This window comes from Ranitomeya variabilis, chromosome 4, assembly GCF_051348905.1.
Source record: "Ranitomeya variabilis isolate aRanVar5 chromosome 4, aRanVar5.hap1, whole genome shotgun sequence".
Lineage (NCBI taxonomy): Eukaryota > Metazoa > Chordata > Amphibia > Anura > Dendrobatidae > Ranitomeya > Ranitomeya variabilis.
The window spans coordinates 706,969,795-706,986,906 of record NC_135235.1 but is presented as its reverse complement, the minus strand read 5'-3'; the positions used below and the strand labels follow the sequence as shown (position 1 = coordinate 706,986,906).

The 17,112-nt window shown below is 45.0% G+C and overlaps 1 protein-coding gene across 1 annotated transcript in view; it reads left to right on the top strand.

Annotated features, from left to right (window-relative positions):
• LOC143766501 (uncharacterized) overlaps positions 1–16,824 on the top strand; it is a 149,026-nt gene extending 132,202 nt beyond the window's left edge. The window contains exon 9 of the mRNA XM_077254237.1: positions 15,034–16,824. Coding sequence (XP_077110352.1) covers positions 15,034–16,307 — 1,274 coding nt within the window. The 3' untranslated portion in view covers positions 16,308–16,824. The remainder of the gene's footprint in view (positions 1–15,033) is intronic.
• The last annotated feature ends 288 nt before the right edge of the window (positions 16,825–17,112 follow it).

The following is a 17,112-nucleotide window of genomic DNA, read 5'->3' as shown; positions in this document are numbered from 1 at the left end:
ACTGACCGCAAATCTGAACCTATCCAAACACACTAGAAGTAGCCGGTGAATGTGTCTAAAAATCCTAGACGTCTCGAGCCAGCCTGAGGAACTAACTACCCCTAGAGAGAAAGAAAGACCTCTCTTGCCTCCAGAGAAATAATCCCCAAAGATATAGAAGCCCCCAACATATAATAACGGTGAGGTAAGAGGAAGGCACATACACAGGGGTGAAAACAGATTTAGCAATTGAGGCCCACTAATACTAGATAGCAGAAAATAGTAAAGGGGTCTGTGCGGTCAGTAAAAAACCCTTACAAAATATCCACACTGAGATTTCAAGAACCCCCGCACCAACTAACGGTGTGGGGGGAGAAACTCAGTCCCCTGGAGCAACCAGCAAGCGAGGAAATCACATTTTAGCGAGCTGGACTAAAAACATAATAAATGCTGATAATCAAAAAATGATCAAACAAAAACTTAGCTTGTCTTGGAGAGACTGGGAGCAAGGTAGTCACAAGGAATCTGAAGAGCACTGAATACATTGAGAGCAGGCAAGGAACTGAGTATCCAGGTGAGCTAAATAAGAAACCAACCAAGGATAACGAACCAGCTGATGCTGCCAACCTGCAGAAAGACAACACTACACAGTACGGCTTGTGACCACTAGAGGGAGCCCAAAAACAGAGTTCACAACAGTACCCCCCCCTTGAGGAGGGGTCACCGAACCCTCATCATGACCCCCAGGGCGATCAGGACGAGCCGCGTGGAAGGCACGAACCAAATCGGCCGCATGAACATCAGAGGCGACAACCCAGGAATTATCCTCCTGACCATAGCCCTTCCACTTCACCAAATACTGAAGCCTCCGTCTAGAGATACGAGAATCCAAAATCTTCTCCACCACGTACTCCAATTCGCCCTCGACCAGCACCGGAGCAGGAGGCTCAACAGAAGGAACCACAGGTACCACATACCTCCGCAACAAGGACCTATGGAACACATTATGAATGGCAAACGATGCTGGGAGATCCAAACGAAAAGACACCGGGTTAAGGATTTCCAAGATCTTATAAGGACCGATGAAGCGAGGCTTGAATTTAGGAGAGGAGACCTTCATAGGAACATACCGAGAAGACAGCCACACCAAATCCCCAACACGAAGTCGGGGACCCACACCGCGGCGGCGGTTGGCAAAGCGCTGAGCCTTCTCTTGTGACAACCTCAAATTGTCCACCACATGGTTCCAAATCTGCTGCAACCTATCCACCACAGAATCCACCCCAGGACAGTCAGAAGGCTCAACCTGACCCGAGGAAAAACGAGGATGAAAACCAGAATTGCAGAAAAAAGGCGAAACCAAAGTAGCAGAACTAGCCCGATTATTAAGGGCAAACTCGGTCAATGGCAAAAAAGTCACCCAATCATCCTGATCAGCAGAAATAAAACATCTCAAATAAGTTTCCAACGTCTGATTAGTTCGCTCGGTTTGGCCATTAGTCTGAGGATGGAAGGCCGACGAAAAAGACAAATCAATGCCCATCTTAGCACAAAAAGTCCGCCAAAACCTGGACACAAACTGGGATCCTCTATCAGACACAATATTTTCAGGAATGCCGTGCAAGCGAACCACATTCTGAAAAAATAGAGGAACCAAATCGGAGGAAGAAGGCAACTTAGGCAAGGGCACCAAATGGACCATCTTGGAAAAACGATCACACACCACCCAGATGACAGACATTTTCTGAGATACCGGAAGATCCGAAATAAAATCCATGGAAATGTGCGTCCAAGGCCTTTTCGGAATAGGCAAAGGCAAAAGCAAACCGCTGGCACGAGAACAGCAAGGCTTAGCCCGAGCACAAATCCCACAAGACTGCACAAAGGAACGCACATTGTTGTGTATCCGCTTTTTGGGCTCCCCTGGTGGTTGCTGGTGGTACTGGTGACTTGTTTGCACTTTGCTGCTTCTGTTCACCTGCTTCCATCAGCGTTTGGGAGTTTCCTATTTAGCCTTGCTCTCCAGTCATTTCCTTGCCGGTCATCATTGTAACCAGAGCCTTCGGTTGCATGTTCCTGCTACTAGTCTGCTGATCAGCTAAGTGGACTTTGTCCTTTTGTTTTGTATCTTTAGTCCAGTTTGCAGTTTTTGTAATTCTCTGTAGCTGGAAGCTCTTGCGGGCTGAAATTGCCACTCCTGTGTCATGAGTTGACACAGGAGTCTTAAAGTAATTTCAGTATGTTTTTTTTAAAGGGTTTTCAGTTGACCGTGAAGTCCTCTTTTGTATCCTTCTGCTATCTAGTAAGTGGACCTCTCTTTGCTAAATCTACTTTCATACTGTGTATGTCTTTTCCTCTTATTTCACCGTTATTACATGTGGGGGGCTGCTATCATCTTTTGGGGTATTTCCCTAGAGGTAAGCCAGGTCTGTTTCTTCCTCTACCAGGCTTAGTTAGTCCTCCGGCTGGCGCGTGGCATTTAGGAAGCCGTAGGTATGCTCCCTGGCTACTATTAGTTGTGTGGTAGATTTAGCTCACGGTCAACTCGAGTTTCCATCACCCGAGAGCTCGTTCGTTATTTATATGTTTCTTACGTTCCCTTGCCATTGGGAACCATGACAGTATGACCGGCCATGTGTTAAACTTATTGGCAGAAGAAAGGAGAGAAAAAGGAAGTCTGTAAAAAAATTTTTTTTCTTTTTCCCTATGCTACTCCATAGTTGGATCAGTTGTATTTCAGCTCTAATTACTGCCTTTGCCTTTCTCTTCTTATAATCCTTGAATGGCTCTGAGCTCACCTGTTTAAAGATGGATCCTCAGAGTTTGGCTGCAGGTTTAAATAATCTTGCTACGAAGGTTCAAAATTTACAAGATTTTGTTATGCATACTCCTATTTCTGAACCTAAAATCCCTACACCAGAGGTGTTTTCCGGAGATAGATCTCGGTTTCTGAATTTCAAATATAATTGTAAATTAGACCTCACTCCTCAGGAGATCCTGTCCAGCAGGTTAAGATTGTAATTTCTTTGCTGCGAGGTGACCCTCAAAATTGGGCATTTTCATTGGCACCAGGGGATCCTGCGTTGCTCAATGTGGATGCGTTTTTCCTGGCTTTAGGGTTGCTTTATGGGGAACCTAATTTGGAGATTCAAGCTGAAAAAGCTTTGATAGCCCTATCTCAAGGGCAAGATGAAGCTGAGATATACTGCCAAAAATTTCGTAAATGGTCTGTGCTTACTCAGTGGAATGAGTGCGCCTTAGCGGCAAATTTCAGAGAGGGCCTTTCTGATGCCGTTAAAGATGTTATGGTCGGGTTCCCTGCGCCTACAGGTCTGAATGAGTCCATGACAATGGCAATTCAGATTGATCGGCGTTTGCGGGAGCGCAAACCCGTGCACCATTTGGCGGTATCTTCTGAAGAGACGCCAGAGAAAATGCAATGTGACAGAATTATGTCCAGAAGCAAGCGGCAGAATTATAGGCGTAAAAATGGGTTATGCTTCTATTGTGGTGATTCTGCTCATGTTATATCGGCATGCTCTAAACGTACTAGGAAGGTTGACAAGTCTATTTCAATTGGCACTTTACAGTCCAAATTTATTTTGTCTGTAACCTTGATTTGTTCATTATCAGTTATTACCGTGGATGCCTATGTGGACTCTGGCGCCGCTCTGATTCTTATGGACTGGTCCTTTGCCAGGCGCTGTGGGTTTGATTTAGAGCCTCTGGAAGTCCCTATACCTCTGAAGGGTATTGATTCTACACCTTTGGCTTGTAATAAACCACAGTTCTGGACGCAAGTGACTATGCGTATGACTCCAGACCATCAGGAGGTGATTCGCTTCCTTGTGTTGTACAATTTAAATGATGTTTTGGTGCTTGGATTACCATGGTTACAGTCTCATAACCCAGTCCTTGACTGGAAAGCTATGTCTGTGTTAAGCTGGGGATGTCGGGGGGCTCATGGGGACACTCCTATGGTGCCCATTTCGTCATCTATTCCATCTGAGATTCCGGCATTTTTGTCTGATTATCGTGATATTTTTGAAGAGCCTAAGATTGGTTCACTCCCTCCTCACAGGGATTGTGATTGCGCCATAGATCTGATTCCTGGCAGTAAATTTCCAAAGGGTCGTTTGTTTAACCTATCTGTACCTGAACATGCTGCTATGCGCGAGTATATTAAGGAGTCCCTGGAAAAGGGACATATTCGTCCTTCTTCATCACCTTTAGGAGCCGGTTTTTTCTTTGTCTCTAAAAAGGATGGCTCTCTGAGGCCTTGTATTGATTATCGACTCCTGAATAAAATTACAGTCAAATATCAGTATCCGTTGCCTTTGCTGACTGATTTGTTTGCTCGCATAAGGGGGGCTAAGTGGTTCTCTAAGATTGATCTTCATGGGGCGTATAATTTGGTGCGAATTAAGCAGGGGGATGAGTGGAAAACCGCATTTAATACGCCTGAGGGCCATTTTGAGTATTTGGTAATACCTTTCGGCCTTTCTAATGCACCTTCTGTCTTTCAGTCCTTAATGCATGATATTTTCCGTGAATATTTGGATAAATTTATGATAGTGTACTTGGATGATATTTTGATTTTTTCTGATGACTGGGAGTCTCATGTTCAGCAGGTCAGGAGGGTTTTTCAGGTTTTGCGGGAGAATTCTTTGTGTGTAAAGGGTTCAAAGTGTGTTTTTGGGGTTCAAAAAATTTCCTTTTTGGGGTACATTTTTTCCCCTTCTTCTATTGAGATGGACCCTGTCAAGGTTCGGGCTATTTACGACTGGACGCAGCCTACTTCTCTGAAGAGTCTCCAGAAATTCTTGGGCTTTGCTAATTTTTATCGTCGATTTATAGCTGGTTTTTCTGGCGTTGCTAAACCTCTGACGGATTTGACTAAAAAGGGTGCTGATGTTGCCAATTGGTCCCCTGCTGCCGTGGAGGCCTTTTGGGAGCTTAAGCGCCGCTTTTTGTCTGCCCCTGTGTTGCGCCAGCCTGATGTTTCCCTTCCCTTTCAGGTTGAGGTCGATGCTTCCGAGATTGGAGCGGGGGCGGTTTTGTCGCAGAAAAGTCCCGACTGCTCAGTGATGAGACCTTGTGCATTCTTTTCGCGAAAATTTTCGGCCGCCGAGCGAAACTATGATGTTGGTAATCGGGAGCTTTTGGCCATGAAGTGGGCATTTGAGGAGTGGCGTCATTGGCTTGAGGGTGCCAAACATCAGGTGGTAGTTTTGACTGATCACAAGAATTTAATTTATTTGGAGTCTGCCAGGCGCCTGAATCCTAGACAGGCACGTTGGTCGTTGTTCTTTTCCCGGTTTAATTTTGTGGTCTCGTACTTACCGGGTTCTAGGAATGTGAAGGCAGATGCTCTTTCTAGGAGTTTTGAGCCTGACTCTCCTGGGAATTCTGAACCTGCTGGTGTCCTTAAGGATGGAGTGGTTTTGTCTGCTGTCTCTCCTGATTTGCGACGTGCTTTGCAAGAATTTCAGGCGGATAGACCTGATCGTTGTCCGTCTGGTAGACTGTTTGTTCCTGACGAGTGGACCACTAGAGTCATCTCGGAAGTTCATTCTTCTACTCTGGCAGGTCATCCGGGAATTTTTGGCACCAGAGATTTGGTGGCTAGATCCTTCTGGTGGCCTTCCCTGTCTCGAGATGTGCGTGTTTTTGTGCAGTCTTGCGATGTGTGTGCTCGGGCCAAGCCTTGTTGTTCTAGGGCTAGTGGGTTGTTGTTGCCCTTGCCTATTCCGAAGAGGCCTTGGACGCACATCTCTATGGACTTTATCTCGGACCTCCCTGTTTCTCAGAAGATGTCTGTCATCTGGGTGGTGTGTGACCGTTTTTCTAAAATGGTTCATTTGGTGCCATTGCCTAAGTTGCCTTCCTCATCTGAGTTGGTCCCTCTGTTTTTTCAAAATGTGGTTTGCCTGCATGGTATTCCGGAAAACATCGTTTCTGACAGGGGTACCTAGTTCGTGTCTAGATTTTGGCGGGCATTCTGTGCCAGGTTGGTCATTGATTTGTCTTTTTCGTCTGCATTCCATCCTCAGACCAATGGCCAGACGGAACGAACTAATCAAACTTTGGAGACTTATTTGAGGTGTTTTGTGTCTGCGGATCAGGATGATTGGGTTGCCTTTCTGCCGTTGGCGGAGTTTGCTCTTAATAATCGGGCTAGTTCTGCCACTTTGGTTTCTCCTTTCTTTTGCAATTCAGGGTTTCATCCGCGTTTTTCATCTGGTCAGGTTGAATCTTCGGATTGTCCTGGAGTGGATGCGGTAGTGGATCGGTTGCATCAGATTTGGGGACAAGTGGTGGATAATTTGGAATTGTCCCAGGAGAGGACTCAGCAGTTTGCTAACCGCCGTCGTCGTGTTGGCCCCCACCTTCGTGTTGGGGACTTGGTGTGGTTGTCTTCCCGTTTTGTCCCTATGAGGGTTTCTTCTCCTAAATTTAAGCCTCGGTTCATCGGTCCTTATAGGATTTTGGAGATTCTTAACCCTGTCTCCTTTCGTTTGGACCTCCCGGCATCTTTTGCTATCCATAATGTGTTCCATCGGTCGCTGTTGCGGAGATATGAGGTACCGGTGGTTCCTTCTACTGAACCTCCTGCTCCTGTGCTGGTGGAGGGTGAATTGGAGTACGTGGTAGAAAAGATCTTGGACTCCCGTATTTCCAGACGGAGACTTCAATATCTGGTTAAATGGAAGGGCTATGGTCAGGAAGATAATTCTTGGGTAACTGCCTCTGATGTTCATGCCTCGGATTTGGTTCGTGCCTTTCATAGGGCTCATCCGGATCGCCCTGGCGGTTCTTGTGAGGGTTCGGTGCCCCCTCCTTAAGGGGAGGGTACTGTTGTGTATCCGCTTTTTGGGCTCCCCTGGTGGTTGCTGGTGGTACTGGTGACTTGTTTGCACTTTGCTGCTTCTGTTCACCTGCTTCCATCAGCGTTTGGGAGTTTCCTATTTAGCCTTGCTCTCCAGTCATTTCCTTGCCGGTCATCATTGTAACCAGAGCCTTCGGTTGCATGTTCCTGCTACTAGTCTGCTGATCAGCTAAGTGGACTTTGTCCTTTTGTTTTGTATCTTTAGTCCAGTTTGCAGTTTTTGTAATTCTCTGTAGCTGGAAGCTCTTGCGGGCTGAAATTGCCGCTCCTGTGTCATGAGTTGACACAGGAGTCTTAAAGTAATTTCAGGATGGTTTTTTGAAAGGGTTTTCAGTTGACCGTGAAGTCTTCTTTTGTATCCTTCTGCTATCTAGTAAGTGGACCTCTCTTTGCTAAATCTACTTTCATACTGTGTATGAAAGTATTTCACCGTTATTACATGTGGGGGGCTGCTATCATCTTTTGGGGTATTTCCCTAGAGGTAAGCCAGGTCTGTTTCTTCCTCTACCAGGCTTAGTTAGTCCTCCAGCTGGCGCGTGGCATTTAGGAAGCCGTAGGTATGCTCCCTGGCTACTATTAGTTGTGTGGTAGATTTAGCTCACGGTCAACTCGAGTTTCCATCACCCGAGAGCTCGTTCGTTATTTATATGTTTCTTACGTTCCCTTGCCATTGGGAACCATGACAGCACATCCCGCGACAAGGAAGGCCACCAGAAGGACCTAGCCACCAAATCTCTGGTACCAAAAATCCCAGGATGACCCGCCAACACCGAAGAATGAACCTTGGAAATAACTCTGCTGGTCCATCTATCCGGGACAAACAGTCTCTCTGGTGGACAACGGTCAGGTCTATCCGCCTGAAATTTCTGCAGCACTCGTCGCAAATCTGGGGAAATGGCAGACAAAATCACTCCCTCTCTGAGAATACCAGCCGGCTCAGAAACTCCCGGAGAGTTAGGCACAAAACTCCTAGAAAGTGCATCAGCTTTCACGTTCTTCGAACCAGGCAGATATGAGACCACAAAGTTGAAACGGGAGAAAAACAACGACCAACGAGCCTGTCTAGGATTCAGGCGCTTGGCAGATTCAAGGTAAATCAGATTTTTGTGATCAGTCAAGACCACCACACAATGTTTAGCTCCTTCGAGCCAATGTCGCCACTCCTCAAATGCCCACTTCATAGCCAACAACTCCCGATTACCAACATCATAATTCCGCTCGGCAGGCGAAAACTTTCTTGAAAAGAAAGCACATGGTTTCATCACAGAGCCATCAGAGCTTCTCTGTGACAAAACAGCCCCTGCTCCAATCTCAGAAGCATCAACCTCGACCTGGAAGGGGAGAGAGACATCTGGCTGACATAAGACTGGGGCTGAAGAAAACCGGTGCTTAAGCTCCCGAAAGGCCTCCACGGCCGCAGGAGACCAATTAGTCACATCAGAACCCTTCTTGGTCAAATCCGTCAAAGGTTTAACCACGCTAGAAAAATTAGCGATGAAACGACGGTAAAAATTAGCAAAACCCAAGAACTTCTGAAGACTCTTAACAGACGTGGGCTGAGTCCAGTCATGAATAGCCTGGACCTTGACTGGGTCCATCTCCACAGTAGAAGGAGAAAAAATAAAACCCAAAAAGGAGACCTTCTGTACTCCGAAGAGGCAATTTGAGCCCTTCACAAATAAAGCATTAGCACGCAGGACCTGAAACACCATCCTGACCTGCTTCACATGGGACTCCCAATCATCAGAAAAGACCAAAATGTCATCCAGATAAACAATCATAAATTTATCCAGATATTCTCGGAAGATGTCATGCATGAAAGACTGAAACACAGAAGGAGCAATAGAGAGTCCAAAAGGCATCACCAAGTACTCAAAATGGCCTTCAGGCGGATTAAATGCTGTTTTCCATTCATCTCCCTGCTTAATGCGTACAAGGTTATACGCACCACGGAGATCTATCTTGGTGAACCAACTGGCACCCTTAATCCGAGCAAACAAATCAGACAATAGTGGTAAAGGATACTGAAATTTGACTGTGATTTTATTCAGAAGACGATAATCTATACAAGGTCTCAAAGAACCGTCCTTCTTGGCCACAAAAAAAAATCCTGCACCAAGAGGGGAAGAGGATGGGCGAATATGTCCCTTCTCCAAAGACTCCTTTATATAACTCCGCATCGCGGCATGCTCTGGTATAGACAGATTAAAAAGTCGTCCCTTAGGGAATTTACTACCAGGAATTAAATTTATAGCACAGTCACAATCCCTATGAGGAGGCAGGGCACTGGACCTGGGTTCATCAAATACATCCTGGTAGTCAGACAAAAACTCAGGGACCTCAGAAGGAGTGGAAGAAGCAATAGACACCAACGGAGCATCGCCATGAATTCCCTGACAACCCCAACTTGACACAGACATAGCTTTCCAATCTAAAACTGGATTATGAGCCTGCAGCCATGGCAGACCCAAAACGACAACATCATGCAAATTATGCAGAACAAGAAAGCGAATCACCTCCTGATGTACGGGAGTCATGCACATGGTCATTTGCGTCCAATACTGAGGCTTATTCTCAGCCAATGGCGTAGCATCAATTCCCCTCAGAGGAATAGGAAATTCCAAAGGCTCCAGGACAAAACCACAGCGCCTGGCAAACGACAAATCCATCAGATTCAGGGCAGCACCCGAATCCACAAAAGCCATAACCGGGTAGGATGACAAAGAACAAATCAAAGTAGCAGACAAAATAAATTTAGGCTGCATAGTACCAATGGTGACAGGTCCAGCGATTTTTTTTAAGCATTTAGAGCATGCTGAGATAACATGAGTAGAATCACCACAGTAAAAGCACAACCCATTTTGACGTCTATGACTTTGTCGCTCAATTCTGGTCAGAGTTCGGTCACATTGCATAGACTCAGGTCTCTGTTCAGAAAACACCGCCAAAGGATGAGCAGATTTGCGCTCCCGCAAACGCCGATCAACCTGAATGGCTAAAGCCATAGAATCACTCAGACTTGTAGGGGTGGGAAACCCCACCATAACATTCTTAACGGCCTCAGAAAGACCTTCTCTGAAATTTGCAGCCAGGGCACTCTCATTCCATTGAGTAAGCACCGACCATTTCCGAAATTTTTGACAATACACCTCTGCTTCATCCTGACCTTGAGAGATAGCCAGCAACGCTTTTTCTGCCTGATTCTCAAGACTAGGCTCCTCATAAAGCAATCCAAGAGCCAGAAAAAAATGCATCTACATTAAGCAATGCAGGATCTCCTGGCGCCAAAGAGAAAGCCCAATCTTGAGGGTCGCCACGCAACAAGGAGATAACAATTTTAACTTGCTGAGCGGAATCACCAGAGGAACGAGGTCTCAGAGATAGAAATAACTTACAATTATTCTTAAAGTTTAGAAACCTAGATCTATCACCAGAAAACAACTCCGGAATGGGTATCTTTGGTTCTGACATAGGGCTACGAATAACAAAATCCTGAATACTTTGCACCCGTGCAGTCAGATGATCCACACTAGAAGTCAGAGTCTGAACATTCATGTCTGCAGCCGAGCTCAAAACCACCCAGAGTTCAAGGGGATGAAAGAAGCTAAACAGACTGCAGCAAAGGAAAAGCGGGAGGAAAAAAAAAAATGTACTCAGGTCTTCTTTTTATCCCACTTCTGCGATGCATTAAACACTTTTGAGGCCTGCTCTACTGTTATGATCCTTAGTGGTTGAGGATCACAAATTACTCCAGCTAAGTAACATACATAGGACAAGCTCTAGGGAGGTGGCAAACTGGACTGACCGCAAATCTGAACCTATCCAAACACACTAGAAGTAGCCGGTGAATGTGTCTAAAAATCCTAGACGTCTCGAGCCAGCCTGAGGAACTAACTACCCCTAGAGAGAAAGAAAGACCTCTCTTGCCTCCAGAGAAATAATCCCCAAAGATATAGAAGCCCCCAACATATAATAACGGTGAGGTAAGAGGAAGGCACATACACAGGGGTGAAAACAGATTTAGCAAATGAGGCCCACTAATACTAGATAGCAGAAAATAGTAAAGGGGTCTGTGCGGTCAGTAAAAAACCCTTACAAAATATCCACACTGAGATTTCAAGAACCCCCGCACCAACTAACGGTGTGGGGGGAGAAACTCAGTCCCCTAGAGCAACCAGCAAGCGAGGAAATCACATTTTAGCGAGCTGGACTAAAAACATAATAAATGCTGATAATCAAAAAATGATCAAACAAAAACTTAGCTTGTCTTGGAGAGACTGGGAGCAAGGTAGTCACAAGGAATCTGAAGAGCACTGAATACATTGAGAGCAGGCAAGGAACTGAGTATCCAGGTGAGCTAAATAAGAAACCAACCAAGGATAACGAACCAGCTGATGCTGCCAACCTGCAGAAAGACAACACTACACAGTACCGCTTGTGACCACTAGAGGGAGCCCAAAAACAGAGTTCACAACAGGTGACCCCTCCTCAAGGGGGGGGTACTGTTGTGAATTCCGCTCTTGGGCTCCCTCCGGTGGTTGTAAGTAGCACTTTTGTGAATTCTGCTCTTGGGCTCCCTCCTGTGGTTTTGAGTGGTATAGCTGCTTCTTGGATTTAGTATCAGCAGCTGCTTCCACTGATCTTCTTTCTGCTCGGCTATTTTAGTCTGGCTTTATCCCTCAATCAATGCCAGTTGCCAATTGTTCTTGCCTGGAGGCATGGCTCTTGGATTTCCCTGACACTCTGACCCGTTCAGCTAAGTTAAGTCCTTGCTTGTCCTTTTGCAGTCCACTTGTAGTGGACTTATTGTTCAGCGCATTTATGTTTTGTTCATTTGTCCAGCTTATCAGTATGTATCTATTTAGCTAAGCTGGAAGCTCTGGGCTGCAGATTTTGCCCTCCACACCTTTAGTCAGGTGTGGAGATTTTTGCATATCTCTGCGGTGGACTTTTTCTAGTTTTTATTACTGACCGCACAGTGTTTCTTTCCTTACTGTCTATCTAGCTAGAATTGGCCTCCTTTGCTGAATCTTGTTTCATACTACGTATGTCATTTCCTTCTCCTCTCACAGCCAATATTTGTGGGGGCTGTCCTATCCTTTGGGGATTTTCTCTGAGGCAAGATAGCTTTCCTGTTTCTACCTTTAGGGGTAGCTAGTTCTCCGGCTGTGACGAGATGTCCAGGGAGTGACAGGAACATTCCACGGCTACTGCTAGGGTTGTGTTAAGATCAGGGACTGCGGTCTGTATAGTTACCACCTGCCCAGAGCTAGTCTCATGTCGCTCCTAAATTACCAGTCCATAACAATTTTCCCTGCCACATCGGATAAATGCTGGAGATGCCGGGGGGCTGTGGGCTCATTGCCACATATATTCTGGGATTGCCAGACTATATCCCCATTCTGGAAGAGAGTACAGGGGTTGATTTCTCAGGTGTTAGATGTAGAGATTCCTATGGATCCTGTGACTTTTTTGCTTAATGTTCCCCCCGTGCCCATAACAAAGGGCCCTGCCAGGCTGCTCCTCCATGTCCTAACATCGGCGAAGTGTCTATTAGCCTCATACTGGAAGAAAAGATCAGCTCCCTCCATGAAAAAACTCTGGATTAAGATTAAAGAAATGAGACGTATGGAGAATCTTACGGCCTGTATTAATAATCAACTTGATTTGTTCAATCGCATCTGGGCTCCATGGGATGACTATGTAACTAAACTAACCAACTGATGTTACGTGCCTTTTTTCTTTCTTTCTGTGTCTTTTCCCCTCCCTGACTTTTTCCCTATCCCTTCCCTGTACCCCACCTACTCTTAGATGATGCATTAGATGTTTGCCCTAAGTTTAGTAGGAGCAGCAGTGCTGTGCACTGTGCCACTGGAAGAAACATCTAAAATGTTTTGCATTGTTTTGCTTAATTTTGCTACATTTATACTTATGTTTATGATGTTATTTGAATGAGATAAAGGAAAAATTTTCAAAAATAAACAGTTTAAAAAAATATATATATCCTACGCCGATGGTCCAGGTTTTGACGGGAATATGGCCTCATTACATGACTGGTTAACTGGAAGGCCTCATCTGCCACAAGGACATATGGCACAGATTCTTGATTGGAACCTGGAAGTTGACGTGGTGGTAGTAGGTCCAACTGGTTATTGCGCAGCCGCCGACCCATAATGGAAGAATTGAAGACTCTAGAGTCTCCAGTTCTCCCATAGGCCCCAATATCTGCAATTATAAACCTGCAGTGACTGTGAACCACAGCCAACAACACTACCGAAAAATATTGTTTATAATTATAGAATTGGGACCCTGAATTTTGCAGCTTACGCACACGGATGTGTTTGCCATCAAGGGCTCCAATACAGTTTGGAAATTGACAATGCTCCTGAAACCCATAGGCAATCCACATCCAGTCCTCGATCTTGGGCACAGGCATGACCAGTTGATGAAGTTTGGACCAGATTTCCACACAGGTAGGCAGGACTATGCCGGAGATAGTAGACCTCCCAATCAAAAATTCAAGATGTAGGGCAGCATACGAAAAGCCAGTTGTCAGGAAGCTGAAAGCAGACAAAAATAACAATTACAAGGTTTGAATGATTTAGAACATTCCTATAGAGCACAAGTACTGTGTGAAACTAACAAGCCAGGCTAGCAGTAAATTCAAAAATTAACACTGGCTATGTGAATTTAACATATTCTTACTACTAATTTAGTAGAGTTTTTACATATATCAATAATAAATTTACATCAGCTGCTAAGCATAACTAAATAACACATTTAATAGAGACACATCATCAACATAGAGTATGTGAGGAGGAGGAATACATACTGTAAAGTAAGGAGAAGACGCTCCTCTGCGGATATACATTTCCGCATCCTGGTGTCCTGAAAGGTTATCCCAAGGTGCACTGTCTCCAACAAAATATCAAAGGTGGCAAGACTCATGCAACAATATTGGAAACATTTGTTGGGATGTGTCCTCAGAGATGAATATAAATGGTGGAAATGGCCTTTAGTGAGGTGTTGCCTCAAAAGTGAATGGACCCACATTCGTCTCCTCCTCCTCGGATCCACTATCACTGGGTATGGCTGGCCAAAGCGGCGTGACAAAACCCAGTTGTATAAGACTAGCTCAGTTGGGGTGAAATGAAGTAGGACTGACATGTTGCCAGCAAACCACCAACAGAAGCACAGCAACAAAGTACTGCAGTGCGCAGGTGCCGGGCCTCTTGACCTTTCCCGGCACCTGCGCACTGCAGTACTTTGATCTGCCCTCAACAGGGTAGACAAAGTACGCCTGCGCCGGAGCCGCAGCATGACTACAAGAAGAGGATGTCATTGTAAGAAGATGGGAGGCCCCCAGACCGGACCATGACGCCTATCGGACCACAGCGGGACCGCCCCTGGGTGAGTATAGTCTAACCTCTTTTTCTCATCTTTCAGGATACATCGGGGGCTTATCTACAATATTCCAGAATGCTGTAGATAAGCCCCTGATGCTGGTGGGCTTAGCTCATCTTTGATTTTGGGGGTGACAGGTTCCCTTTAAAAGGACCCCCGTGGGGGATCGCGGTAAACATACTCGGATTTCCCATAGACTTACATTGGGCTGGTTGCTCGGGTCGAGTACCCGAGTATTCCAATTTGCTTGACCCGAGCAACGTGCACCCGAGCATTTTAGTGCTCGGCCATCACTAGTTATAATCTATAGGAGAAGTGTATATTTTGACTCCACAGCCACTTTCCAGAAATTAACACGCAGTGGATGTTGGAGATTGAAAATTACACATTTGCTATTTTATTACCCAACACATAGCGCCCAGATTGTGCTCCAGGAGACACAGACCGTAAATTAAGTGGATTCTTTTCACTATAATATTGCTAAACACAGGGATCCTAAATGTTGTTTGAGCACACTGCAAGTCTCAGAAGTGAGAGAGGATTTCGCTGGATTGGTTTATAGAAACCCCCTTGCTTTTCAACAGCCTTTGAGCCACTAATAGTGTGAGAACCTCTGTTTTTTTCATTGACAGATGATGACCTGAGTGGGGACATTTTTTTTTACATAGCTTGCCATTTGTATGGACAGTTTAAGTAGAAATGTTCACAAATATAAAACTCAGATATTTTATTAAAAAATAATAATTGTTTTTTCTTAGCAGATGACTGTACCAGGAGATCAGAGGGACAGCTGACATCTTCAAATTTTAAATCAGATGATCTTGAGATCCTACAAGATGCAACGGAAGTGAATGCTATTACTCCAGATATACCATCATCCCTTCACAGCAAAGATATGTCAGCTGATCCTATGAAACAGGTCCCATCTTCTGATTCATTACCAACTACTAAGGAAAATCAAAGTCACAAAAGAGACAATAAAAACCAATCTGCTCCTAAAGCAAAGAAGTCATTTTCATGTTCAGAATGTGGAAAATATTTTAATTGCAAATCAAGTTTTGTTACTCACCAGAGAACTCACACAGGGGAGAAGCCTTTTTCCTGTTCAGAATGTGGGAAATGTTTTGCACAGAAATCACATTTTGTTTCCCACCAGAGAACTCACACAGGGGAGAAGCCTTTTTCCTGTTCAGAATGTGGGAAATGTTTTAAATGGAAAACAGATCTTGGTCGCCATCAACGAACTCACACAGGGGAGAAGCCTTTTTCCTGTTCAGAATGTGGGAAATGTTTTAACAATAAATCAGATTGTGTTAATCACCAGAGAATCCACACAGGGGAGAAGCCTTTTTCATGTTCAGAATGTGGAGAATGTTTTAAATGGAAAACAGGTCTTGATCGCCATCAGAGAGCTCACACAGGGCCGAAGCCTTTTTCCTGTTCAGAATGTGGGAAATGTTTTAACAATAAATCAGGTTGTGTTAGGCACCAGAGAATCCACACAGGGGAGAAGCCTTTTTCATGTTCAGAATGTGGGAAATGTTTTAAATGGAAAACAGATCTTGATCGCCATCAGAGAACTCACACAGGGGAGAAGCCTTTTTGCTGTTCGGAATGTGGGAAATGTTTTAACCAGAAATCGGTTCTTGATCGCCATCAGAGCGCTCACACAGGGGAGAAGCCTTTTTCATGTTCAAAATGTGGGAAATGTTTTAAATGGAAAGTAAATCTTGATCACCATCAGAGAACTCACACAGGGGAGAAGCCTTTTTCATGTTCAGAATGTGGGAAATGTTTTAAATGGAAAATAAATCTTGATCGCCATCAGAGAACTCACACAGGGGAGAAGCCTTTTTCCTGTTCAGAATGTGGGAAATGTTTTAAGTATAAATCAGATTGTGTTAACCACCGGAGAGTCCACACAGGGGAGAAGCCTTTTTCCTGTTCAGAATGTGGGAAATGTTTTAACCGGAAACGTAATCTTGTTAGACATCAGAGCAGTCACACCAAGGAAAAGCCTTTTTCATTTTCTTAATGTGGGAAATATTTAGCTTGGAAATCAACTGTTAATAAACATCAGAGACGTCACATAGGGGAGAAGCCTTTTTTATGTTCAGAATGTTGGAATCATTTTAACCAAAACTGGATCTTCTTAAAGGGTTCTCTCTTTATTAATTACAAATGTAAAACTATACCCATAATTCACCCCCCAAAGGTTAGTCAGAAAGTGATTAATGGATAAAACATGTACCCCACTGTAGGGGTACTCACTCAGGTTCGACAGGAGGAAAACAGGTGGCACGTTCCTTTAAAAGTTCATGTGGGTTTATTGCTTCATTATCCCAGAAGTAAAAACAGAAAGTAAACAGCATTTAGATCAGGCAAAACAAAACACAAAATGTCCTTAGCAGGGCTCTGCTACAACAGGCCTGTGGGCACACAGGCTGGGGTAATGTAAAATGCTCAGGCTTGGGCTGCAGCCACACACAGGAGGCCTTCTCCCTTCCAACACACAGACCATGTGCCAAGCAGCCTCCATTATGTAGGCTGTAACCACAAAAAAGAGCCACCTTGTGCAGAAAGTAATGCTGCATTCTGACAAGGTGGCTCTTTTAGTTCTGGGTGCTGTAACTGCCGAAATAATCAGTTTTATAATTTGTCTAAAATACCTTGTGTTCAGTCAAGGAGGCCGGCGTTTCCCCCCTGCTGCAGACGCCACACAGCCGTCACTCAAATCTTCTTGGCGCCGGGCGCCGCCTCCTCACCGCTGTTTTGAACTGATTCGGCGCTTGCGCTCTTTTCTCCTGCCTTGGGCAGGCGCAGTGAGCGCTGCCTGTCCG